Source organism: Hyla sarda, chromosome 10, assembly GCF_029499605.1.
Source record: "Hyla sarda isolate aHylSar1 chromosome 10, aHylSar1.hap1, whole genome shotgun sequence".
NCBI lineage: Eukaryota > Metazoa > Chordata > Amphibia > Anura > Hylidae > Hyla > Hyla sarda.
This window is the reverse complement of record NC_079198.1, coordinates 129374245-129401597: the sequence shown is the minus strand read 5'-3', so window position 1 is coordinate 129401597 and position 27353 is coordinate 129374245. Positions and strand designations below refer to the sequence as shown.

General features: G+C 46.7%; 1 protein-coding gene across 8 annotated transcripts in view; it reads right to left on the bottom strand.

Moving 5' to 3' along the window:
* MTOR (mechanistic target of rapamycin kinase) overlaps window positions 1–27353 on the bottom strand; it is a 227177-nt gene that overhangs the window by 177909 nt on the left and 21915 nt on the right. For all 8 annotated transcript variants that reach the window (XM_056543129.1, XM_056543135.1, XM_056543134.1 and 5 more), the window contains exons 6-13: window positions 26147–26281; window positions 21173–21448; window positions 20977–21085; window positions 14133–14316; window positions 10809–10937; window positions 8675–8919; window positions 6209–6421; window positions 5903–6108 (exon numbers count right to left, since the gene is read on the bottom strand). In XM_056543129.1, coding sequence (XP_056399104.1) covers window positions 5903–6108; window positions 6209–6421; window positions 8675–8919; window positions 10809–10937; window positions 14133–14316; window positions 20977–21085; window positions 21173–21448; window positions 26147–26281 — 1497 coding nt within the window. The remainder of the gene's footprint in view (window positions 1–5902; window positions 6109–6208; window positions 6422–8674; window positions 8920–10808; window positions 10938–14132; window positions 14317–20976; window positions 21086–21172; window positions 21449–26146; window positions 26282–27353) is intronic.

Here is a 27353-nt window from a genome sequence, read left to right as displayed (position 1 = left end):
AATACGTTTTTTGACGTTATACTACCTCTCATCCCGTCCACGGCCCCGCTATGCTCATAAATACGGTGTGTCGACCCCAGGACGAAGCTGCGCCCGACGTGCCCCCTCTATGCATCTCTATGGGAGAGTCGGAAATACCCGAACGCTGTATCTCTGGATCTCCCCGTAGAGATACATGGAGGAGGTCGAGTCGGCTACAGCCTTGTACGGGGGTCAACACACCATACTTATGAGGTGATCGCGGAGCCATACGGGAGATTAAGATTGCACTCCCCGGGATCAGACACTTATTCCCTATCCTGCGGATAGGGGATAGCTTTTTTTCATACTGTATAACTCCATTAAAGGGGTATTCCAGGTTTTTTTTTTCACTTGACTATGCTACAGGGGCTGTAAAGTTAGTGTAGTTCATAATATAGTGTCTGTACCTGTGTGTGACGGTTTTCTCACAATTCTTTTTTTTTTCCAAAGTAAAGTTTTATTAAGGTTTTTCAATATACAAATGGAACATCAGAGCTGAACAAACAAGGCAGTCAACAGTATGGTAATGTAATATGTGGTAGACAGGGTAGACTGAGCCAGTAACTCTTTCTCTCAGGCACTTCTCCACATAGGGTATAAGGAGGGTCGACTCCTATATTAGTTAACACTAATAAACTGAAGATCAAAGAAAATACGTGAGGGAAGCAGCAAATGGGTGTCAACCAATGTAGGCTGCCTGGGGTATTTAGAAAGTAGTGCGAGAAGAAAAGAGAGAGAGACCCCCTTGGGGGTGAGGGGGGGGGGGGAGAGAGGGAGGGGGGGAGCAAAAGAGGAGGGAGGGGGAGGAGGGGAGGTCAGCGAGGAAGGAGAGGAAGAGAGGTGTCAATCTCAGGTGGATCTGAGTCTTACCTTGCCAGATGGGATCATCCCGCCTGTCCGTGTCGAGCTATTGGTCTGGTTGTCGTTGGTGAGTGTTACTATCTGGGGTCATGGGGGTAACTGCCTGCGTGTCTAGGTGGTCAGTGGAGAATGCCTGTGATGAGATGTAAGACGTCCAAGGGGCCCATATTGCCTGGAATTTGGTAGATTGACGGGTTGATTCAGCAAGCAGTTCCTCCATCCTATGGATGTGAGAAACCTCGCTCAGCCAGGAAGAGAAAGAAGGGGGCAGCGGAGACTTCCACAGGCGAGGAATCACAGTCCTGGCCGCTATGAGGAGATGGTGTGCCAATGCTGTGGACATACGAGGATAAGAACTGGGGAATATGGAGAGCAGAATGGGCTTGGGGTCTTTTGATAAGGGGAGCGAGGTCAGTCTACAAATGGTAGCCACCACCCGCGTCCAAAAGGAGTCCAGGGACGGGCAAGTCAGCCACGTGTGTGTCATTGTACCATTCGGGCTTCCGCATCTCCAGCATGCATCAGAGACCGTTGGGTAAATTCGTGCCAAGAGGGCTGGAACTCTATACCATCTCATGAGAATTTTAAAGTTAGTCTCTTGAGCCCTGCAAGAGATACTGGACTTGTGGCAAAAGAGTAGAGCACGGCTCCAGTCTTCGTCTGCTATATCGCATTCCAGTTCTTTTTCCCAGGACATGCGGTATGGCAAAGGGTTCGTGGAAGATTAATCGAGGAGGAGAGCGTAGAGGACTCTGATCGCATGCGGGACAGCGGAAGTCGCCGAACAGAGAGTCTCAAATGAGGTGGGGGGGGCGATGGAGGCGCAGGGAGGTTTTGGTGGTTGTGTAAAAATGGAGCAGCTGGTTATATTGGAATCTCTGTTGGACGGAGGGGGATGAGTGTTCCAGGATGTCAGTCAGTGGCCTCAAACCCAAGGGCTGTAGTAGAGACGCCAAAGATACATTATCCGAGCGCTTGAAGGAGAGGAATGTGTTTGCAGCAAGGGCCGGCGGGAAGGAAATGTTGCCGAACAGTGGGGTGAGGGGACTGTCGGGGGAGAAGAGGGACGTATTTTTGAGATACGTCTGGTGTGCTTTCAGTACGGAAAGCGTGATGGGCGGGCATTTGTCAGTCAGGTGTGTAGTGGAGGGGAAGTGTCGGGTCCAGAGCGCGTTTCTAATATCAATACCACTAGATAGGCTTTCAAGGGGTATCCATTGCTTGTCAAATCTCCCGTGAAAGCAGTCCAGAACTCGAGCTAGGACAACTGCTAGGTAATAGGAGAGGCAGTCTGGCAAGGCCAAGCCTCCCTCCCTCTTTCTCCTGTACATAATACATCTGGCCAAGCGCGGGCGTTTTTGATTCCAGACAAACCTAGATTGCAAAGCTGCGACCTCCCTAAAAAACGTGCGAGGGATGTGACAAGGGACACAAGCGGACAGGTACAGTAGTCGGGGCAGGATATTCATCTTGAATATATTAACCCTACCCAGCCAAGAAAAATCCTTCCTTTCCCACTTTGACAAATCTGCTCGTATGTTAGTAAGTAGGGGTGGGAAGTTCAGTCGGAATGATTCAGATAAGTTGCGAGGCACATGAACACCCAGGTAGGTTAAGGAGGTTTTCTGCCATTTAAAAGGATAGGAAGACATTAGAAGGTCCACTAGATGGGTCGGTAGCGTGACATTAAACACCTTGCTTTTAGAAGGATTCAGTTTATAGTTGCTGTAGGCGGAAAACTGATGTATGGTGGCAAGCAGTGAGGGAAGGGTAGTGACGGGCGAGGTAATGTACAAGAGGACGTCATCCGCAAACGCCGAACATTTGCAATGGCACGAGGGAGTGGAGAGGCCACGTATGTCAGGGTTCGATCGTATAGCTGCTAGGAGGTGTTCCATACAAAGAACGTACAGCAGCGGCGACAAAGGGCATCCCTGCCTCGTGCCATTGCAGATACGGAAGGGGGCCGACAGCTGACCATTAATTCTAAGTTGGGCACGGGGGGACGAGTATAGAGCTAGAATGCGGTTAAGCATGAGGGGTCCAATGCCTATTTGGCGTAGGGTAGACGTTAGGAACTCCCAGTCCACCCGGTCAAAGGCTTTTTCTGCATCAAGGGACAGCAGAAATAAGGGGGCATGATGTTGTCGGGCATAGTGTACGGAGGAGAAAGCACGAAGTGTGTTATCACGTGCTTCTCTGCCACGTATAAAGCCCACCTGGTCCGGGTGGACTAGAGAGCTCATAAGGGGCGACAATCTATTGGCTAACATTTTGGCAAAGAGTTTTGTGTCAGTGTTGAGTAGAGAGATTGGGCGATAACTGGGGCATAGAAGGGGATCTTTGCCTTCCTTCGGGATCACCGTAATAAAGGCATCAAGAAATGATTGGGGAGGGGGAGAGGTGGTCGACAGTGAGTTAAAAGCTAAGAGGATTGGGGGAGTCAGTTCATCCCTGAGTGCTTTATAAAATTTTGCAGAGTATCCATCTGGACCTGGGCTTTTACCAGTTGGTAGGGCAGAGATAGCAAGGCCCAGCTCCTCAGGGGTGAACGGGGTCTCCAGGGCTGATACAGTGTCTGCGCTAAGTGTTGGAAGGGCGGTGTCTTTAATGTAGTCTTCCAGGGGTGGGTGAGTGTCCCTATGGGAGGCAAGTGCAGGCGGCTTGGGAAGGTTGTACAGATCAGTGTAATAGAGTCGGAAGGCCTCCAGTATCTCTGGGGTAAGGTGGGTGGGCGGGCCAGTACGAGGTTTAATAGCAGAGACAAAGAGTGCCGAGCGTTTGGCGCGGAGAGCCCTAGCCAGGAGCCTACCTGATTTATTACCCCATTCATAAAACAGTTTGCCCGTTATCTGCCTGTAGTATCTGTGTTTTTTGTTTAGTAGGTCTAGCAGTTCCCCTCTAACTTTAATGAGTTCTCGGTAAACTGCGTCTTGTTGGTGTTGTTTGTGTTGTGTCTCCAGTAGGTGCAGGCTATGGTGTAGCAGTGTCAGTTTAGCCGACGCGTCTCTCTTGAGCCTCGCCCCATGCTTCACCAGGATTCCTCTCAGCACACATTTCAGAGTTTCCCATTTAATCATAGGTGAGGAGGGGTCAGAGGAGTGGTCTTGAATAAATAGAGATATAGCAGTTTTGAGCTCCTGTAGGCAGAGAGCATCAGATAACAAGGATTCGTTAAGCTTCCAAGAAGCATGGGGCTTGGCTATCGAGGGGAGCGTGAACGTTCCGCGCACTGGAGCGTGGTCGGATAGGGATACAACCCCTATACTCACTGCACTGAAAGCAGGTAGGATGGAATGTGAGCAAAAGATGTAGTCTATCCTACTGTAGGACTGCCTGGGATGGGAGTAGAACGTGTAGTCTCGCGTCTGTGGGTTGAGGGCCCTCCAGACGTCCGACAGTTGTAGTAGATGCAACTTTTGTCTCAGCGCTCTGAGTTTACTGTGTGAGATGTAAGATCTACCCGTGGACGTGTCTACCAAGGGAAATAAGGGTAGGTTAAAGTCTCCGCAGAGGAGAATTGGGCCAGTGGCAAACGAAGAGAGTTTCTCCAGAGTTTGCAATAAGAAAGGTATTTGGTTGTGGTTCGGTGCATATATCGTCCCAATTGTTAAGTGTCTGTCAGAAAGGGTGCAGTTGGCGAACAGGTATCTGGCATTTGGGTCGATTAGGGAAGATTGGATGGAAATCGGTAGTGACCTATGGAAAGCCAATGAGACTCCCTTTGTCCTCGACTCGGGGTTAGTACTGTGCAGCCACTTATCAAAATGTCTCGTAGGTATAGACGGGAGATGTCCGGTTTTAAAGTGAGTCTCCTGTAGCGCTAATATATGGATCCTTTGTCTGTGTAGGGAGTAGAGTGTCTGCGCACGCTTTTCAGGGGTGTTAAAGCCCTTAACATTAAGGGTGGTTATGTGTAGGTCAGCTGCCATCTGGATCATGTTGTGTTAGCCAAGACTCACCAGGGCGTTCATAGACAGGCGGGAGATCTTTCTCTCAATTCTTATGTGATTTTAACCCCAATATTTATTTTTAACAGCATACAAAATGACTGTTGTCTCAGATTTTTCCCAGCTTGCAATGCGGCCGAGACCTGACATCACTAGTCAGCTGATGACAGGGAGCCTGTCTGCTTCAATGGGTGGAGTGATCGCTTTGTGGGAGAGAGATCAATCTGCAACAGCTGTAGGCCCCCTGATTGAAAACCACAGGTCTTTTGAATGGATGCAGCTCATTTATGTTTCAATGGGTGGGGTGGCTGATGTGTGGGAGGGAGGAAAATGGAATTATGGGATTTGTAGTCAAAAAAGAAAAAGTCAAACAGGAAATACCAGCTCACAAAAAGCTTGCACAGTGTTATGGTAATCTCACAACATAGCCATTTAGCCCCAGGACAAGCGCAGATCCTTCCTAAGCATGTCCATTACTGTCTGCCAGGTACGTACTAAAATCACCTTATGGTGGAGAACCCCTTTAAGTCTTTGTTCACACAAAGGATTTCACAGGGATTGTGGCTCCAAATTTGCGTCAACTCCAATGACAATTTGCTTCCCATGTATATACAACTGTTTTCCACAACCCCGTTGGACAGAAATGCAAAAGGGGCCGTTCACATCATAACTTTTAGTTGTCACCGTTGTTTTAAACATCCAACCTATATGATATACATCATATATATCTTTTTTTTTGTTTCCATCAATGGGAATTATAGGGGAGATTTATCAAAACCTGTGCTGAAGAAAAGTTGACCAGTTTTCCATAGCAACCAATCAGACGCTTCTCTTATTTTGTAGAGATCTGATTGGTTACTATGGGCAACTGATCACCTTTTCCTCTGCACAGGTTTTCATACATCTCCCCTATAATGCCCATGGATGGAAACCTGGAAAAAAATAGGATGGACGGTCCGGTCAATTTAAAGGATTTTATAAGATCACATCCAAATTATGGGCCAATCAACCTCATTTTGGGTGATCCTTTTCCAAGGTGCAGAATGATTAGGTCAGCAGGTATGACTCACCTGGATGAGCATCTTACGGAGGAAAGGCATGACAAATGCCGGGTTCATGCTGCTGAGGCGCCCAATGGTGCAGATCGCCAGTTCTCGAATCTCAAAAACCTCGTCATTCAGGGCCACAAACAGGGCCTGAAGGTTCTCAGCCTGTGCCAAGTGAGTATCAAAGCGTTCATCCAAGGAGGCCAGGACACAATAGCGGATGTCGGGATCTGCAAAGTAAAGCAGAGAATAGAACACAATTTAAGTTTTGTTAGATTTAAAAGATTTGGCTGCAAAGAAAGAAAAAAAAATTAGTATAATAGGGGATACCTGGGTCTGTTATTCCAACCACCAGCAGTTTGCTGAGAACATCGGCCACCACCTGGATAGCGGTCTGACTCACGTGGCCATGTCCACTAAGAAGCTGGATCGAGGGCGTGAGAAGACGGGAGCAGGTGCGCGCGGCCTCCATCCGGATCTCCTTGTGCTCGCTATTCAGAAAGTGATCGGCACAGTGGCGCACAAACTGGGTCAATGAATGACCTGTATAATAAGATACAATAAAAAAGGCTAAATTACCTGACATTAGGGCTGGGCGGTATTACCAAATATGTGTATCACGGTATTTTTTTTAACTTACGGCGGTTCCACGGTATATAACGGTATTTTCATCCCCGGCCCCAATCATGTGACCCGCCAGCGGTGTTCGGCGACCCCCCCCCCCCCCTCCCAAATTATGTGACCCGCCAGCACTAGAACAGTTTTTTGGGCTGCACGATATGAATTTTCCCCCATACCCCAATACCGGTTGGGCCCCTCCCCCTCAGGAACTAATCATATGTGACCCGCCAGTGCTGTTCTGCCCCCCCCCCCCCAATTAATTATCAGCCCAGCGGGGTTCTACTCACAGATGTCACCTTCAAGCACTGCCCCCCCCCCTCTTTGTTGGGGGCCGCGGCGCTGGAACTCACTGTACGCCCGTGGTCTCCAACCTGCAGACCTCCAGTTGTTGCAAAACTACAACTCCCAGCATGCCCGGACAGCCGTTGGCTGTCCGGGCATGCTGGGAGTTGTAGTTTTGCAACAGCTGGAGGTCCGCAGGTTTGAGAACACTGTTGTACGCCGTATCCCTATCCTCGGGCTGCAAAAGATGCAGAAAATAAACTTTAAACTCACCTACGTCGGCCACACGCTGGGGACGCGAACGCCGAACAGCCGTCAGCCTATCACCGGCCGGAGCAATGTCCCGCCCCGGCCAGCAATAGGCTGAGCCCACTGTCATGTAAGAAGCTCTGGCCGGCTTCTTACATGACAGTGGGCTCAGCCTAGTTTTGCAACAGCTGGAGGTCTGCAGGTTGGAGACCACTGGCATACAGTGAGTTCCAGCGCCCGGTGGCCCCCAACAAAGAGGAGGGCAGTGCTTGAAGGTGACATCTGTGAGTAGTACCCCGCTGGGCTGATAATTAATCGGTGGGGGGGGGGCAGAACAGCACTGGCGGGGGAGGGGCCCAACCGGTATTGCGGTATGGGGGAAAATTCATATCGTGCAGCCCAAAAAATTCGGTATTCGGTATGAACAGGTATACCGCCCAGCCCTACCTGACATATAAAAGTATATGCAGCGCAAATGCTGTAAACTTTGGTGCAGGTTTTCCAAATCTGCAGCATTTCTGACACATATGCCACGAATTTGAAATACACATTGCATGTCAATTTCTGCACAGATTTTCTGCAAGTTTTGTCCTAAGCATGTGGATATGATTTCTTAAATCTGCAACTGTAAATGCGGTGGATTTTCTGCATGGAAATTCTGCAGTAAACATGCCACATGTGATCTAAGGGTATGTTCACACAACTGAAGTTCTGAAGGTATAATGCAGATTTCAGAGCAGATTTGATGCAGGGGGTTATGTTAACATTATAAGCTATGTATTTCAAATACACAGATGCGGATTTTGCTATTGATCTGTAGTGTTCCCGACAGCAAAATCTGCAGAGCACAGATTTATTGCCAATTTTTTACTTCTTAATGGTCTATTCACACGTACAGTTTTCTGTGCAGATTTGACGCGCAGATTTGATGCGCAGGATTTTCTGCTGAAGATTTCAATGTAAACTTAACACAGCTTAAAAATCCTGTGGATCAAATCTGCACAGAATACTGTACGTGTGAATAGACCCTAAGAGGGAAAATATGCAGTAGACCCACAAAATAAATGGCTATCCTGCATAAATAAAACCCACATTGTAAGATCATTTCATTGCTGACTTCCGTGCAGATTTTTCCTTCAGTATGTGAGAGATGTCGCTACAGAATATCCATCTCGTGTAAGATTACCCTGACAAAACCAGAAGCCACTACCTGGCCTATATTACAGCTCGGCATCCCCTAAAAGGCTCGATGAGGCAGAAACTCCCCTTAAAGTGGTACTCCACTGCTCAGCATTTGGACCAAACTGTTCAAAACGCTGCAGCTGGCGCCGGGAGCTCAATACATCATAGCCCCGCCCCCTCATACAATCACACCCCACCCCCTCAATGCAAGTCTATGGGAGGGGGCGTAATGGCTGTCACACCCTCTCCCATAGACTTGCATTGAGGAGGTGGGGTGTGACGTCATGAGGGGGGCAGGGCTATGGCGTCACGAGCTCCCGGCTCCAGTGTTTGGAACAGTTTGTTCCAAACGTTGAGCGGCGGAGTACCCCTTTAACACATTTTCTGGTGTATGAAGTGGGGAAAAACATCTGTAAAAAAAATATTATATAAAAAGGGAATATGAAAACCATAAAGCTTTACCTTCAAATTCAAAGGTGCCTAAAGTGCGAAGCGCTAAAGTAATGCTGCCCACATCACTGACTTCAGGGATATTAGTGAGGCTAGGTGAGGACAGCTGTTGTGCAAGGCCCTTGGGCATCCCCGGGTGGCGGAGCGGCTTGTGCATAAGGACCAGTGACAGCATCTTCAAGAGTCCATCCTGAATATCTTTCTTTAGCTGTGGGATATGCTGACTCAGGTCATAAAGTACAGCTGTTAAGGCAGGGCTAGAAACAAAAAAGGAATAGAATCAATAAATATATCTATCTATCTGTGTATATTTATATATATACACACACACACACATTCCGGCATCTAAAATCAACTGGCTCCAGAAAGTTAAACAGATTTGTAAATTACTTCTATTAAAAAATCTTAATCCTTTCAGTACTTATGAGCTGCTGAAGTTGATTTTTTTCCTTTCTGTCTAAGTGCTCTCTGATGACACCTGTCTTGGGAACTGTCCAGAGTAGAAGCAAATCACCATAGCAAACCTCTTCTACTCCCGAGACAGACAGAGGTGTCAGCAGAGAGCACTGTTGCCAGACAGAAAACAACTCAACTTCAGCAGCTGATAATTATTGGAATACCCCTTTAAGTCACCTTCTCCCAATGCTAGGCACTGCTGGGAGAAGAGACAGAGGCACAATGGAAGGACCAGGCCGCGCCACATGGGAGCTGAGCATACTGCCACTGGAGCCAGGCTCGGCTCCCATGTTTCGTCTGCTTGTCGGCTCCTGTGCAGAGTGGCGCCTTCAGCATACGGCCCACTATGTCGCCTACCAGCAGTGGCTAGATCATTGCTCCCCAAACAGGGTGCCTCCCCCTGATGAAGCCATTTGATGCGAAAACGCGTTTGGGGTAGGAGGTGAGAGGTACCCCATAGGTGCATTGGTCATGTATTATATACTGTTTGTATAAGTTATATGTATGCTTCTTACTATGCTTCTTTGCATTTTATTACTGCTGTCATTACAGTGGTCCCTCAAGTTACAATATTAATCTGTTCCAGGACGACCATTGTATGTTGAAACCATTGTATGTGGAGACCAGAACTCTATGGAAACCTGGTAATTGGTTCTGAAGCCACCAAAATGTCATCCAAAAATAGGAAAAAGTGAGAATTAAAGAAAAATAAGTAGATAACTAATACAGATAAAGCAAATCCTTACATATAAAAGTAAGAAAGATCTGCTGGAGCTGTAATCACTGTCTATGTCAGTGTTTCCCAACCACGGTGCCTCCAGCTGTTGCAAAACTACAACTCCCAGCATGCCCGGACAGCCGTTGGCTGTCCGGGCATGCTGGGAGTTATAGTTTTGCAACAGCTGGAGGCACCCTGGTTGGGATACAATGGTTTATGTAGAGGACAGGAGCTTCTTCAGGGTCCTGTACAGAACACAGTGTCCCAAATGGAGCCGCCGTTACTTGGTGTCCAAAGGAGCAGCTAACCCTGACACAGGTAAGTAGTAGTACAGGACTTGTAGTTCCTCCCTGTACTGTAGGGGGCGCTACCAGTCAGTGCATGCACTTCAGTAATAGAGGTGATTTACCAGTAAAATGCCCATTCTGATTGGTCAGTTCCTCCAGTTGTGACAGGTATCACAGATCTGGAATGTCCGTAGCATTGTATGTTGAGTCTGGTTTCAAGTTACGATGGTCCAGAAAAGACCATTGTATGTTGAAACTATTGTATGTTGAGGCCATTATAAGTTGAGGGATCGCTGTACTGGTAGCACATGTACCAGCTGTTAGAGACAGCATCATATGTCTCTAGCAATGTCACTTTAGCATGTTACTTCTTAAGTGGGAACCATTGTCCGGCCTTTGATTTTGGCGCTTGGTATATACCTTCCCAGGTACCTAGTCTTGTCCTTACATAAAGTCCCTATTTTCTAGGCCTTTTTCTCAGTACCCTCCTCTCCTGCCTTATTTTCTTGTTGTACCTCACATTATACATTTTTTGTGTGTTTTTAGGTTTTGTAATACCTTAATAAAGTTTGTTCATATTTTTATTGACATTGTTGTTATGTGGTCTCTTGTTTTTGGTGTTGACACACCCCTACATGTACAATAATGCAAAATGTTATTCCATACAGATATAAACCAATCGTACCTCAGCCCAACAGACAGCATTGGCTCCAGCAGCTCTTTTATTTCCTGTTGGATGGAGGGCCCCAGGGCTCGGGCCAGCATACTTATACAAGTAAACACAGTGGCATCCACCTGCACAGATTTCTGTCTCCTAAGGATCACAAAAAAACACTTGTTTTAGTTACCAAACCTTAAAAGGGGTACTCCGGTGGAAGACATTTATTTTATTTTATTTTTTTATTTTTTTAACTCAACTGGTGCCAGAAAATTAAAGGGGTATTCCAAGCAAAAACTTTTTTTTATATATCAACTGGCTCCGGAAAGTTAAACAGATTTGTAAATTACTTCTATTAAAAAATCTTAATCCTTCCAATAGTTATTAGCTTCTGAAGTTGAGTTGCTGTTTTCTGTCTAACTACTTTCTGATGACTCACGTCCCGGGAGCTGTCCAGCTCCTATGGGGATATTCTCCCATCATGCACAGCTACCGGGACGTGACATCATCATTGAGCAATTAGACAGAAAACTTCAGAAGCTAATAACTATTGGAAGGATTAAGATTTTTTAATAGAAGTAATTTACAAATCTGTTTAACTTTCCGGAGCCAGTTGATATATATAAAAAAAAAGGTTTTGCCTGGAATACCCCTTTAAACAGATTAGTAAATGACTTCTATTGAAAAATCTTTATCCTTCCAGTACATATTAGCAGCTGTATGCTACAGAGGAAATTCATTTATTTTTTAATTTCTTTTTTTGTCTTGTCCACAGTGCTCTCTGCTGACACCTGATGCCCGTATCAGGAACTGTCCAGAGCAGGAGAAAATATTCATAGCAAACCTATGCTGCTCTGGACAGTTCCTGACAAGGACAGAGAGCACTGTGAGCACTGTGGACAAGACAAAAAAGATATTCAAAAAGAAAATAATTTCCTCTGTAGCATACAGCTGCTAAACAGTACTGAAAGGATTGAGATTTTTAAATAAAATTAATTTACAAATCTGTTTAACTTTGTGGCACCAGTTCATTTAAAAAAAAATTAAATTATAATAAAGTTTTACAACGGAGTACCCCTTTAAAGGGGTACTCCACTGGAAAACATTTTCTTTTAAAGGAAATCTGTCAGTAGTATCACCCGCACTAAACCTGTCACACAAGCTTGTAGTGCTGGTGATGCTGATTAAAATGGTACTCATATTGTGTGGATTCGACCAGCCTTTCCGCCACAAATTGCGTTTCTACATATGCTAATGAGGGCCTTGGGGCATGGGCGGAGCTCCGATCCAAGCTTTTGGCACCCTGATGTCATCTTCACCGGGCGGCCGCTGCGCCCGGCTCATCAATATTCATAAACCCCCTCCCTACTCCTTTGGTCATGTTATAGTACTGCGCATGCGCCGCTTACTGTGCAACGACGTCTGCAGCTACGAAGCCGAGGGGGAACGCCGCTTCCGGGATGACACAGTAAGCGGCGCATGCGCAGCACTATAACTCAGCAGAAGGAGCAGGAAAGGGTTTATGAATATTGATGAGCCTGGCGCAGCTCACGTCAGGGTGCCCGAAGCTTATTCAGGAATAAAAAAAAACAAAGCTAGTTTCTTTCAAAAACAGCTCCAAGTCTGTCCCCAGGTTGGGTGTGGTTTAAAGGGGTACTCCGCCCCTAGACATCTTATCCCCTATCCAAAGGATAGGGGATAAGATGTCAGATCGCCGCGGTCCCGCTGCTGGGGAGCCCCGCTATCATTACTGCACAGAGCTAGTTCGCTCTGCACGTAATGACGGGTGATACAGGGGACGGAGCATCGTTACGTCATGGCTCCTTCCCCTCATGACGTCACGGCACGCCCACTCAACACAAGTCTATGGGAGGGGGCGTGGCGGTCGTCACGCCCCCTGCCATAGACTTGCATTAAGGGGACGGGCCGTGATGTCACAAGGGGCGGAGCCATGACGTCACGCTGCACCGCCCCCTGTATCGCCTGTCATTACGCACAGAGTGAACTCGCTCTGTGCAGTAACGATAGCGGGGTGCCGCAGCGGCGATCCCGGGGGTCCCCAGCAGCGGGACCGCGGCGATTCGACATCTTATCCCCTATCGTTTGGATAGGGGATAAGATGTCTAGGAGCGGAGTACCCCCTCTAACAACTTGGCTCCATTCACTTCAATGGAACTGAGCTGCGGAACCACACCCAATCTGGAGACAGACAGGGTGTGGTTTTTAAAAGAAACTTGCTCTGTTTATCTATTTCTGCATAAAAACTGTTGAGTGGTCTTGAGGTATTCTAGCCCTTAAAAACGTATCCTCTATTAAATGGATAGGCGATAAGTGTCTGACCACAGAGTGTCCGACCCCTGGGACACCCCACCAAAATCTCCAAAATAGGGCCTAGTCTCTCCACTGCATGGAGTGGTGTGTTGGGGATGTGCCCCATGCATCGTCTATGGAAGCATTTAAGATACCAAAGTGTCGTACTCTGGCATGGCATACTTTGGCATGTTGACAGGACATGTAAAAAGTTGTTGATCACACTGGGTCTCATTTCTGAGACCCCCTGCGATCCTGAGTTATTAACAGGGGAAGATTGCGGAATTGCGCTCTGCTCCCCAGCCGGTTGAGAGATCCGTTCATTTCTCGACATAGAAGTCTGATGGTCAAAAGTTGTTTTAATGACAGCAACTCTTTAGGGGTTGAAATATGGACCTCTGGGACAAGGGATATGTTAAAGGGGTACTTTTATTATATATATATATATATATATATATATATATATATTTATTTATTTTTTATATTTTATATTTTATTTTTTAAATGAACTGGTGCCAGAAAGTTAAACAGATTTGTAAATGACTTCTATTTAAAAATCTTAATCCTTCCAGTACCTATTAGCAGCTGTATGCTACAGAGGAAATTATTTTCTTTTTTTGTCTTGTCCACAGTGCTCTCTGCTGACACCTCTGTCCGTGTCATGAACTGTCCAGAGCAGCATAGGTTTGCTATGAGGATTTCCCCCCGCTCTGGACAGTTCCTGATACAGGCATCAGGTGTCAGCAGAGAGCACTGTGGACAAGACAAAAAAGAAATTCAAAAAGAAAAGAATTTCCTCTGTAGCATACAGCTGCTAAAAAGTACTGGAAGGATAAACATTTTATAATAGAAGTAGTTTACAAATCTGTTTAACTTTCTGGCACCAGTTGATTTAAAAAAAAAAAAAAATGTTTTCCACCGGAGTACCCCTTTAATGGCTGAAAAACCTTTTAATCCTACTAATATGTGTAACGTAAACCAGACATTGTACAATTGACCAGCAGAATGATCTTATTTTCTACATACAATGAATACACTCACTTGTGAGCAAAATCCTTGGGAGGCAGAGCAGATTTGACGTGTTCTAGGATTTTCGGCAGGTAAGGACATATCTCTAACCTTACAGCTACAGAGATAAGTCCAAGAGCCTGGAAGGCCACAGTCCGCTCCTTCTCTTTCCGTACACAGCTCAGTAAGTGGTTCATTGTTTCTGTCAGGTACTGATCTGCAGAGAAAAGCGACACAAAAAGAATCATGTTTAATACTTACTTGAAGAAACAGAAGCAAAAAACAGAATCAGGTGAGCGTTCACTACTGCAAGAGAGGCAACAGGGGCCATCTTTATCTCTGAGAATATGAATGAAGTGCTAGCACTAAAGCCCATTCAAAGGAACTGTGAAGGTTTAGTCTAGTGTTTCCCAACCAGGGTGCCTACAGCTGTTGCAAAACTACAACTCCCAGCATGCCCGGACAGCCGTTGGCTGTCCGGGCATGCTGGGAGTTGTAGTTTTGCAACAGCTGGAGGCGCCCTGGTTGGGATACAATGGTTTATGTAGAGGACAGGAGCTTCTTCGGGGTCCTATAAAGTACACACAGTGTCCCAAATGGAGCCGCCCTTACTTGGTGTCCAAAGGAGCAGCTAACCCTGACACAGGTAAGGAGTCGTACAGAACTTGTAGTTCCTCCCTGTACTGTAGGGGGCGCTACCAGACAGCCATTCGGTGCAGGCACTTCAGTAATAGAGGTGATTTGCCAGTAAAATGCCCATTCTGATTGGTCAGTTCCTCCAGTTGTGACACGTTTCACAGATCTGGAATGTCCGTAGCATTGTATGTTGAGTCTGGTTTCAAGTTATGATGATCCAGAAAAGACCATTGTATATTGAAACTATGTTGAAAAGTAAGAAAGATCTGCTGGAAGCTGTAAATCCCTGTCTATGTCAGTGTTTCCCAACCAGGGTGTCTCGAGCTGTTGCAAAACTACAACTCCCAGCATGCCCGGACAGCCTTTGGCTGTCCGGGCATGCTGGGAGTTGTAGTTTTGCAATAGCTGGAGGCACACTGGTTGAAAAACCCAGTTCTAGTGATACATCATTTTAATTGGATGGAGCAGGGCATTTCCTACAGGGACGGAGCGGCATCAGGAAGTAACCAAAAGGATCGGGGACTTTGAGTGTCGGCACAGCAGTTGTGGGGGTCAGGGAAGGCTATACTTTCTTTTTTAGATTCACATCATCACCAGGCATATGTATAAAAAAAAATAAAAAAAAGATCCCTGGACAACCCCTTTAACTCCTTAAAGGCTTATTCCAGGATTTTTTTTTATTTATTTTATACATCAACTGGCTCCAGAAAGTTGAACAGATTTGTAAATTACTTCTATTAAAAAATTAAAAAACTACTTCTATTGCTTCTACTCTGGACAGTTCCCGAGACAGGTGTCGTCAGAGAGCACTTAGACAGAAAACAACCACTCAACTTCAGCAGCTCATAAGTACTGAAAGGATTAAGATTTTATAATAGAAGTAATTTATAAATTTGTTTAACTTTCTGGAGCCAGTTGATAAAAAAAAAAAAAGTTTTCTCCTGGATAACCCCAGGAGGGGCTGACTTTTTTTGTATGCCTAGTGTCAGCAGCATATACCCACGGTTCTGTGTCCCCCAATGGTTTTTGATCGAGAAAAAAAAAAAAAAGTTTTTTCCTGGATAACCCCTTTAAAGGGGTATTCCAGGAAAAAAACTTATTTATATATATATATATATATATCAACTGGCTCCAGAAAGTGAAACAGATTTGTAAATTACTTCTATTAAAAAATCTTAATCCTTTCAGTACTTATGAGCTTCTGAAGTTAAGGTTGTTCTTTTCTGTCTAAGTGATCTCTGATGACACCTGTCTCGGGAAACACCCAGTTTAGAAGAGGTTTGCTATGGGAATTTGCTTCTAAACTGGGCGTTTCCCGAGACACGTGTCATCAGAATGCGTAAAATCTCTTTTTCGAAGGATCCATTGGGGGACACAGACTGTGGGTGTATGCTGCTGTCTCTAGGAGGTATGACACTATGGCCACAAAGAAGTCGGCTCCTCCCAGCAGGATATACCCGCCTCCAGGCCCTGAGCTAATCAGTTTTAGTCCCAGAGCAATAGGAGAGGACCGACAGGTCAAGGAAAAAACACGAACTGTCCGAGAACCAGAAGAAAAGATATAACTCGGACAGAGAACCAAAGAGAAACCCAAAAGGGCGGGAGCTGTGTCCCCTAATGGATCCTTCGAGAAAAAGATTTTACGGTAAGTGTTAAAAAATCTCCTTTTCTCTATCGGCTCCATTGGGGGACACTGACCGTGGGACGTACCAAAGCCGTCCCTTGGGTGGGCAGATAATCAGTCAGGCAGACGGCTGTTCCACTGCCGCCTGCAGCAGTTTACGGCCCAGACTAGCATCAGCCGAACCCGGTAGAACCTCGAGAAAGTGTGCAAAGACGACCAAGTAGCCGCCTATCAAATCTGCAAGGCCGAGGCTTTGTTCTGGAGAGCCCAGGATGCCCCAACAAAAACGGGTAGAATGAGCCACAACCTTGAAGGGAGGACTCTTCCCCCTATAGCGATAGGCTTCCGAAATGGCAGACCGGATCCACCGAGAAGTGGTGGCCTTGGAAGCAGGTTGTCCCTTATGACGACCTTCCGTAAGGACGAAAAAAGGAATCGCACTGACAAAACGAAGAAGAAATAGAGAGGTAATTATAACAGCCCAAACCACATCGAGTTTGTGGAGTAAATGCTCCTTAGAATGAGAAGGAGCGGGACAAAAGGACGGAAGAACAATGTCCTCATTGAGAAGAAAGGCCGAAACAACCTTAGGCAAAAAGGAAGGATCTGGCCGGAGGACAACCTTGTCCTGGTGAAGCACCAGAAACGGAGAACGGCAGGAGAGAGCTGCCAATTCAGACACTCTCCGAATGGAGGTGATAACAACAAGAAACGCCACTTTCCAAGAAAGGAGGCGCGGGGACACCTCCCCAAGGGGTTCAAAAGGTTCACCTTGGAGTACCCCCAGAACCAGATTCAAGTCCGGTGACCGATAAGGAGGGACAGCATGCACCACTCCTTGAAGGAAGGTCTGGACATGAGAATTAGAAGCCAGAGGACGCTGGAAAAGAATAGAAAAGGCCGAAACCTGACCCTTAAAGGAGTAGTCCAGTGGTGACTCAGTGGTGAGCAACTTATCCCCAAAGAAGAATCGCCCTCGGAGAGCAAAGGCAGCACAACTGACTGACTGCATGGAAGCTGTGCACAGAAAGTCCCCAGCTTTAGAGCATTGGAGAACCAAAGCAAAATAGATCCTCTGGGGGGGAATCCCGCAAGGATACCCTGACTGAGTTTTGAACACCACACCGAAAGGGCCTTGGACACTCATGCAGAGGCGAAGGTGGGAAGTAGAGAAGAGCCTGCTGCTTCAGAGGCAAACTTCGCTAAGGACTCCACCTTCTTGTCTGTCGAGTCCTTGAAGGCAGCCGCATCTGCCAGCGGCAGTGTGGTAGCTTTAGAGAGGCGGGAAATTGGTGGATCCACCGAGAGAGGGGAAACCACCTTAGAGGCAAGGTCCTTGGCGAATGGGTAACGCACTTGAACCCTCTTCATTCCCCGAAACCTCTTGTCCGGATGTCTCCATGCAGATTCCAGAAGGATGTGAAATTCAGCGAGAGAGCTGAACCTTTGAGGTGCTGGTTTAGCACGATGAAAGGATACTTCAAGAGTCACGTCCGAAGATCCTGGGTCCTCTAAGTGAAAGGTGTCTCTTATGGCCGCAACCAATGAGTTCACCGTTTCAACTGTATCCGAGTGGTCCTCTGAGTCAGATGCCGATTTGGAAGCCTCATCCGCCAGTTCACCAGGAGAATGTGAACGAGTGGAGGCAGCCCTGGAGGGGGGCGACCCTGACCAGGTACACGGCTCTGGCGAGGCAGAGCGGCGTCTCCGGGAATGTCCTCTGGAGGAGCGACGTATGTGACCAGATGACACGGGGGGGGGGCGAAAGCCACGGGGGGATGCACACGTCTACCTGAAGACGTCAATGTAAGAGTCAGAAGAAGCACCCCTAGTACGCTTGTGAGAGCGTGAGGCTTGTGGAGAAGAGGAGCGGGACCCTCCAGAGGGCCCGCAGGGCAGACCTCTTCAAGGCAGACACCACGTCACGGGAGGCCTCAGCCACCGAAAGGGAGACTTGAGTCAAGTCAGCCATACACTGGGATAGGAAGAAACCCAGGCTGTAGGGGCGGCCGAATCCACCGGAACTGTAACATCCGGGGGAGCTAGGGGGTCTGGGGGAGCAGGCAGAGCCAGTGGGCTCAGCAGAACCAGGCATTTTGGAATCACATGTCATACAGACAAAATAGGAGATTAACAGTCTAGTTGTCTGTTTAGAGGGAGAAACAGATTTGTGTCCCCTGTGGCAGTAAAGTTTTAACCCCAACACTTGTAACACTCCATCCCTGCTGTGAGGAAACTCCACTCTATCAGAGAGGAGAACAGGCTAGCCAATAGCCAGAGAGGGGTGTTCCTGGAGCAGGGGCACTGTCTAATTGGCCCCTGCCACTTGCATCGCGCGCACAGAACTGATTGGAGGGCTATTCGCGCCTGCAGCAAGCTCCGGCGGCCCTGTGGGCGGAGCTATAGCGCCCCGCCCGCCGAGAAGAACAATAGAAATGGCGCCCGCTCCTTGCCCCTAGCGCATGTCAGCCGCATATGCGCCCATGGGGAAGTGAGCGGGCGATACACATATCCGCTGGCAGCCTTCTGCTGCCGAAAGTGAAAGTAAGTCGGCGCTTCATGCGCCCGAACAATACAAGCACCGCGGCTGTCAGCCGCATAGTAAGCGCCACGGATATCAGCCGCATAGTATAACACACACACGTGCATAATAATAAAGTAAACCATTCATTCCCAATATGCCATTGCTCGCCCCTTTTTTAGAATAAAAGATAGAGCCCCAAACACAGGCCAGCCCCTTGGACCCAGAAAGGTGGGCCAAAAAATTAGAGTCTCCAGAGGTGCGAGTCAGCACCTAAAGGGAGAAGAAGATATACTCACCTCAGTCAGAAGAACTTACCTAATGGAGTCTTCTGTGAGGTCTTCAGTCAGCTTTCTGTTACCTGCATCACGTCGAGCTACCATGTGCGATCGAAGCGAGCAGGGAATAGGGGGACCCGGACCCATGAGGTAGAACCCCAGGCGCTGACCGTTGGCGAGAGGGGGTGAACAGCGCATATACGCAATGTCTGTGCCCCCTCAATCGCAATGGGGAAACAGTGAGCCGCAGTTCCTGAGTCCCCACCTTAAAACATGAAAGAAAACGGAATAAAAAACGAACACATTCCCTAACTAGGAAAATAATAACACAGAAGACCTGGTCTGGAGAACTCCAGACCATGTCCACCTCCTTCAGACACTAAGCTAAAACTAATTAGGTCAGGGCCTGGAGGCGGGTATATCCGGCTGGGAGGAGCCGACTTCTTTGTTGTCATAGTGTCATACCTCCTAGAGACAGCAGGATACACCCACGGTCTGTGTCCCACAATGGAGCCGATAGAGAAAAGTTATTTCCTGGATAACCCCTTTAAGGACGCAGGGTGTACCTGTACGTCCTGCGCCCGCTCCCGCATATCAGGTCGGTCCCAGCGGCTAACTGTAGCCGGGTCCCGAGGCTAATACCGGACATCACCGATCGCGGTGATGTCCGGTATTAAACCTTTAGACGCGGCGATCAAATTTGATCGCCGCATCTAAAGTGAAAAAAAAAGCACTCTCGGCTGCTCAGTCGGGCTGGTCAGGACCACCGCGGTGTCCCGATCAGCTAGGACACACAAGGAGGGTCCCTTACCTGCCTTCTGCGCGTTCGATCGGCAATTGATTGCTCTAGGCCTGAGATCCAGGCTTGAGCAATCGATCGCCGATAACACTCATCAATGCAATGCTATGGCATAGCATTGATCAGTGCCTGCACTCAATGTAATGCATGTTATAATCCCCTATGGGGACTATAACATTGCAAAAAAAAAGTGTAAAAAAAATTAATTAATAAATGTGATTTACCCCTTCCCTAATAAAGGTTTGAATCACCCCCATTTTCCCATTTAAAAAAAAAACAACAACTATGTAAATAAAAATAAACAAACATATGTGGTATTGCCACGTGCTTGAATGTCAGAACTATAAAAATATATCATGTATTAAACCGCACGGTCAATGGCGTACATGTAAAAAAAAAAATAAGTCCAAAATAGTGTATTTTTGGTCACTTTTTATACCAGAAATTTTTTTTAAGAAAAAGCGATCAAAACAAAAATAGTACCGATAAAAACTTCAGATCATGGCGCAAAAAACGGGCCCTCATACCGCCCCGTACACAGAAAAACAAAAAATGTATAGGGGTCAGAAGAGGACATTTTAAGCTTATAAATTTTCGCGCATGTAGTTATGATTTTTTCCAGAAATAATACAAAATCCAATCTATATAATTAGGGTATTATTTTAATCGCATGGACCTACAGAATAAAGATAAGATGTCAGTTTTTGCCGAAAAATGGACTGCATAGAAAAGGAAGCCCCCAAAATTTACAAAATAGAATTTTTCTTCAAATTTGTCACACAATGATGTTCTTTTTTTGGGTTTCGCCTTTGATTTTTGAGTAAAATGACTGATGTTATTACAAAGTAGAATTGGTGGCACAAAAAATAAGCCATCATATGGAATTTTAGGTGGATAATTGAAAGGGTTATGATTTTTTTAAAGGTAAGGAGGAAAAAATGAAAATGCAAAAACTGGAAAGTCCTTAAATGGTTAAGAAACTACAAGCCCCAGCAAATCTTTGTAAATGCAAGCATTACCTGTGAATGCAGAAGGTTTGAATGCTGCCAGCCGTGGGAGAACATTTAATATAGTCATCTGGATCAAAGGATTCTTACTACTTCTGCACTTCAGGACCCAACGACAAATCTAAGACAGAAAAAAAAACAATGCTTAGCATATAAGGTACACGATAAAAACACTATACAGTAATATGGAAACAAAAAGGAAGATTACCTGGTCAAACTTTTCTTCTATTAATTCCCGGCATGCACGACTTTCAACCAAGGAGCACCTCTCTGGCATTGGAGCAGTCCCGTATCCCAATATTCCCTGCTGTCCTGTGTATCCTAAGAGGCTCAGCAAAGCATTTGTAGGCTGGGGCTGAACTGACTGGAAACTGGCAAATGGGGCAATATGGCGAGGCTTTAAGCTATAAGCCATAAGGTCCTTGCAGTGTTTGTCATGGACAAGTTGTTGCTGTGTAATCTCCTCCATCTCCTCTCTCAAACGCTGCAAGGGCGAAAGAAGAAGAAATCCAAAATATTGTTCATAATTTATCAGAATTAATTTGTGCCGGTGATCAGCTGATCAATGAGTGGTTAGCTTTTCACTCCTAAAGAGTCAGCTGTTGACTGGGAAAGCTGTGAGCATCACTCATTAACCCCTTAAGGACACAGGGCGCACAGGTACACCCTGACGTCCTGGTACTAAAGGACGCTATACACATGAAAAACAGGCGGGCTCAGCACCATAATTATTAAAGTGGGTGCTATTATGCTTATCAACCAACAAACGTCAAACCAAAGAGAAAATGAGATACGCAATAGAATGCACACCCACAGTTACTGTATTACTACAAATTATCTTTATTGCACATAAATTAGGGATCGACCGATATCGTTTTTTTAGGGCAGATACCGATAATCGGTGGAGGTTAGGGCGATAGCTTATACCGATATTCCGGTATAAGTTATCGGCTATTTATCCCTCCGCGACACCGCTGCAGATCATTGATTTAAAGCAGGCGCTTTAAATCAATGCACTGCAGTGGCTTTTGCAATGCCATAGGCCGCCGCCGCCACCACCACCCGCTTCTCTCCCCCTACCTGTCAGGGTGTCAGGGCAGGCTCCGGCCTAGTACGCAGCATAGACGCCGCTGCACAGCAACGCACCTGACGTCACAGCGTAGCGGCGTCTATGCAGCGTACTAGGCCGGAGCCTGCCGGGAGTGGAGAAGATGACCCCCGGAGAAGAAGGACAGCCCGGACCGGTTCACCCTCCACCCGGAATGCCGCCGGACACTACAGGAAGGATGGATGGCCCGGACCACCCCCATTACGGGTAAGTTTAATATTTTTTTATTGACTCGGAGGGTGGGGGAGGGGCCCGACCGGTATAGCGGTATGGGCAAAAATCCATACCGTGGGAGAAAAAAAAAAACGGTATCCGGTTCATACCGGTATACCGCCCAGCACTACGGTGGGGGGTGCGACGTGGTGCAGTGGTTCGGGGGGCGGTCGCGGTGCGGGGGTACGTTCGCGGTGCGGTGGGGGCGGAGCATTATCGGCTTATCGGCAAGGTAATTGCCGATACCGATAATGTCCAAAATCGTGATTATCGGCCGATAATATCGGCCATACCGATAATCGGTCGATCCCTAACATAAATATATACAAAACGCAGACAATACAATTAAAATCTATTAAAAGGCCCAAAGATGGCCACCGCACTGGTACCAAAGGACACAGGGCTGTACTTCCGTGCGAATTTCGGACCTCACCGCTTGCCGCTCGCCGGGCTGGGACCGGACCAGACGCCTGCTGAAATCATTCAGCAGGCACCCTGTGCAAACCCCTGGTGGTGGGGGGGGGGTCCTGCCGTATAGTAATTTTTGTATCGGAGGCAAGTAATTCTTGCATCCGGGTCCGTCCCTATGCAAATCCCTAATGTAGGCCTCAAATGCACATGGCGCTCTCTCAATTCGGAGCCCTGTCATTTTTCAAAGCAACAGTTTAGGGCCACATATGGGGTATTTCCGTACTCGGGAGAAATTGCCTAACAAATTTTTTTTGGGGGGGGGGGTCCTCCTTTTACCCCTTAGGAAAAGGTAAAGTTAGGGTCTACGCCAGCATGTTATTGTAAAAAACTATTTAATTTTTTACACTAACATGCTGGTGTTGCCCAATACTTTTCATTTTCACAAGAGGTAAAAGGAAAAAAATGGTGGAACCCCCCCCCCCCCCCACCACCCCATATGTGACCCCATTTTGAAAACTACACCCCTCAAGTAGTGTAACAAGGGGTGCAGTGAGCATTTACGCCCCACTGGTGTCTTGACAGATATTTTTGAACAGTGGTCCGTGAAAATGAAAAATGTAATGCCAGTGGGGTGTAAATGCTCATTTTACCCCTTATTACATTCCATGCGGGGGGTAGTTTCTGAAATAGGGTCACATGTTCGGGTCCATAGACACCATGGGGGCTTTGTAAATGCACATGGCCCCCGATTTCCATTACAAACAAATTCTCTCAATGGCGCTCCTTCTCTTCTGAACTTTGTAGTGCACCAGCAGAGCACTTGACATCCACACATGGGGTATTTCCATAACCAGAAGAAATGGCGTTACAAATTTTGGGGAGCATTTTCTCCTATTACCTCTTGGTAAATTTCTGGGAAAAAAAAACACAATTTTTGTGGAAAAAAAAATTCATTTACACATCCGACTAACGAAAAGTCGTCTAACACCTGTGGGGTGTTAAGGCTCACTGTGCCTCTTGTTACGTTCCTTGAGGGGTGTAGTTTACAAAATAGTGATCCACTGTTTTTTTTTTTTTTGCTGTTCTGGCCGAAAATTTGCTTTCAGAAAGCCAAATGTGACTCCTCCTCTTCTGAGCATTGTAGTTCGCCCGCAGAGCATTTTACGTCCACACATGGGGTATTTCCATACTCAGAAGAGATGGGGTTACAACTTTTGGGGTGCATTTCTCTTTTCTTTTTGTTCTAGCACCATAGGGGCTTCCTAAATGTGACATTCCCCCCAAAAACCATTTCAGCAAAATTCACTCTCCAAAATCCCATTGTCGCTCCTTCCATTCTGAGCCTCTAGTGCACCCACAGAGCACATGACATACACATATGAGATATTTCCTTACTCGAGAGAAATTGGGTTACACATTTTGGGGGAGCTTTTTCTTCTTTTACTCCTTGTAAAATTCAAAAACTGGGTCTAATTTTCTCCTTCACTTTGCTGCTATTCCTGTGAAACATCTAAAGGGTTAACACACTTACTGAATGTCATTTTGAATACCTTGAGGGGTGCAGTTTTTATAATGGGGTAATTTGTGGGGTATTTCTAATATATAGACCCTTCAAATCCACTTCAAAACTGAACTGGTCTGAAAAATTATGATTTTGAAAATGTTGTGAATAATTGGAAAATTGCTGCTGAACTTTGAAGCCCTCTGGTGTCTTCCAAAAGTAAAAACATGTCAACTTTATGATGCAAATATAAAGTAGACATATTGTATATTTGAATCAATATATAATTTATTTGGAATGTCTGTTTTCCTTACAAGCAGAGAGCTTCAAAGTTAGAAAAATTCCACGTTTTCAAATTTTTCATGAAATTTGGGAATTTTTCACCAAGAAATTATGCAAGTATCGACAAAAATTTACCACTAACATAAAGTAGAATATGTCACAAAAAAACAATCTCGGAATCAAATTCATAAGTAAAATTATCCCAGAGTTATTAATGCTTAAGGTGACAGTGGTCAGATGTGCAAAAAATACCCGGATCATTAAAGGGGATATCCAGTGCTGAAAAACTTATCCCCTATCCTAAGGATAGGGCATAAGTTTCAGGTCGCAGGGGAGTCCGACCGCTGGGGCCCCACGCAATCTTCTGTATGGGCCCCGGAAGCCCGCGGGAAGGGGGCGTGTCAGCGCTGCCTTCTGCAATCTCCGGCTCTGCCATAGCGATGTATTGAGGGGGCGTGTCAGCGCTGCCTTCGGCAATCTCCGGCTCTGCCATAGCGATGTATTGAGGGGGCGTGTCAGCTGCCGCTTCGTACGGTGGTCGACACCCGCTATCTGGCCAGCAAGCCAGGGCCCGTACAGGAGATTGCGAGGGGCCCCAGCGGTCGGACCCCCTGCAATCTGAAACTTATCCCCTATCCTTAGGATAGGGGACACGTTTTTCAGCACTGGACTACCCCTTTAAGGTGAAAACGGGCTTGGTCATTAAGGGGTTAAAGGGGCACTCCCACCTTATAAAGGGATGGCACAGGATATATCACCACTTTATGATCGGTGAAGACCCCAAAGATCCTAAGAATGTAGAGCTGTATGCCCCCTTCACAGTTTTTCCCCATGTCCGTTCCAACTATGCAGGGAACAACAGCACAACTTTATTCAAGTGACTATGACCACTCAGAGTTCCATTTGGGAGTAAGGCTGCGGAATCTCTGGACAGAATTTCTGGCGGAAATCCTGTGGGCAGCGCTAGGACCACACGGACTGCATTGCCGTCCCCATAGATGTACACGGAAAGTCCTAGCGCCGCCCGCGGGATCTCAGACAGAAATTTCGTTCTGAGATTCCGCAATGTGAACCCAGCCTAACCGTACAGGGACTACCCGGCCTAACTGTACAGGGACTACTTAGAAATGTAGCTCTACACCAGCATTGCATCCCCTTTCTTCTCACCATCAGTGGGGTTCCCTGAGGTCAGGCCTCCCATCAATCAAAGTGATGACATATCTAAGCAATAAGATGGGAATACCCCTAAACATAACATTGAACCCACTGCCCTTATAGGGGTTATCCAATGAAGAAAATGATCCCTATAGGGTAGGGCACAACTTAATAGGGAGGGTCTGACCGCAGGTATCCACACTCATCACGAGAAGAGAGGTCAACTGTCCCCCAAGTGAATGGAGCTCCATTCACTGCCCAAAGGATTTCCGAATACAAAAAAATTCAGCGTACTGCAATGTTGGGAAGCCCCATAGAGAATGAATGGAGCAGCAGTCAATGCAGTTGGCAGTACCGTGCTCTTCACTTTAGGGACAACTGACCTCATTTATTAAGACTGCTGGGACCCCACCGATCTGAAACTCATACACAATGCTGAAGGGGAGTGCATTTCATGGGCACATCACTTTAAAGGGGCATACAAAAAGAGGCTGTCTAAAAATCAACCTTACCTCCCCTTCCATGCTGCTGATTCTGACTAATTCATTAATAATCAATAGGGCCCCATGGAGCCGATCATCTCTGTTCATTCCTTTCTCTTTGGATAATGGCTCATCAAATCCTTTCTCGGCTTCCTCATATGTTTGCTGTACAGAAGAGGGAAAATAAAAGTAGTTAACACAATAGTTGAAGAGTATTCCTATTTGAGGCTACGAGCAGACACCCAGGGCCACCCCGCCGCAGCCCTGTGTGTGCAGTAAGGTTTGGAGGCAGGCCCGTGCATCATGGTCAGGTCAGCCTATCCTTACTGCACACACAGGGCTGTGGCCCTGTGTGTCTGCTCGTAGTAGAATCAGTGTATTTTCTGCTGCAAGAAAAACGCAGAGGAATTATGCTGCAAATGTGCTACGTGTTACCCTACCCTAGGGGTACATTCGCATGTACAGAACCTGCTGCATATTTTGCTACCCACTGAAGCAAATAGGTAGCAGAATAAGTAGGAAAGAAGTACCATGGCGCTCGGGAATTCCAATGCACTTAAAATGTATTTCATTGCGGCACACAGGTTACATAGGTAGAATGTGAACTAGATCCAACAAGCGCTGGTTTCACATCATGTGACGCATAGTCAGGGCAGGATGCCCTGACGATGCGTCACATGACGTGAAACCAGCACTTGTGTGATCTAGTTCACATCCTACCTATGTAACCTGTGTGCCGCAATAAAATTAATTTTAAGTGCATTGGAATTCCCGAGCACCATGGTACTTCTTTCCTACCTATGACAAGTTGCTATTGACAACCCACTGAGCACCGCTCTTCCTGCACGAGCTGTGAGTAAAATAAAAACCTGCCCGCCACTCAGGTGGTGCCGACCCCTTCATGTCTCTTACCAGAAAGAAAAATAAGCAAAAAATGAAGTAAATCCTGTACCTCCTACTTACAGGATAGGTAAGAAGTAACTAATAATAATGGATGAAAAGGATAGGTGATAAGTAACCGCTTACAAAAACACCTGTCCCCCAAATGATTGGATTGGGGGGGGGGGGGGGGGGGGGACATGTTCACTGCCGATGCATTCACTCAGTATGAGACTGCCAAAGTTAGCCAAGTACACCACTGAGCTATCTTCGGCAGTGAAGCAGCAGGTGAATGGAGAAGAGGCGTGCATGTTCTACCGACACTACATTCACCCAGTGGTCGGACCCCACCGATCAG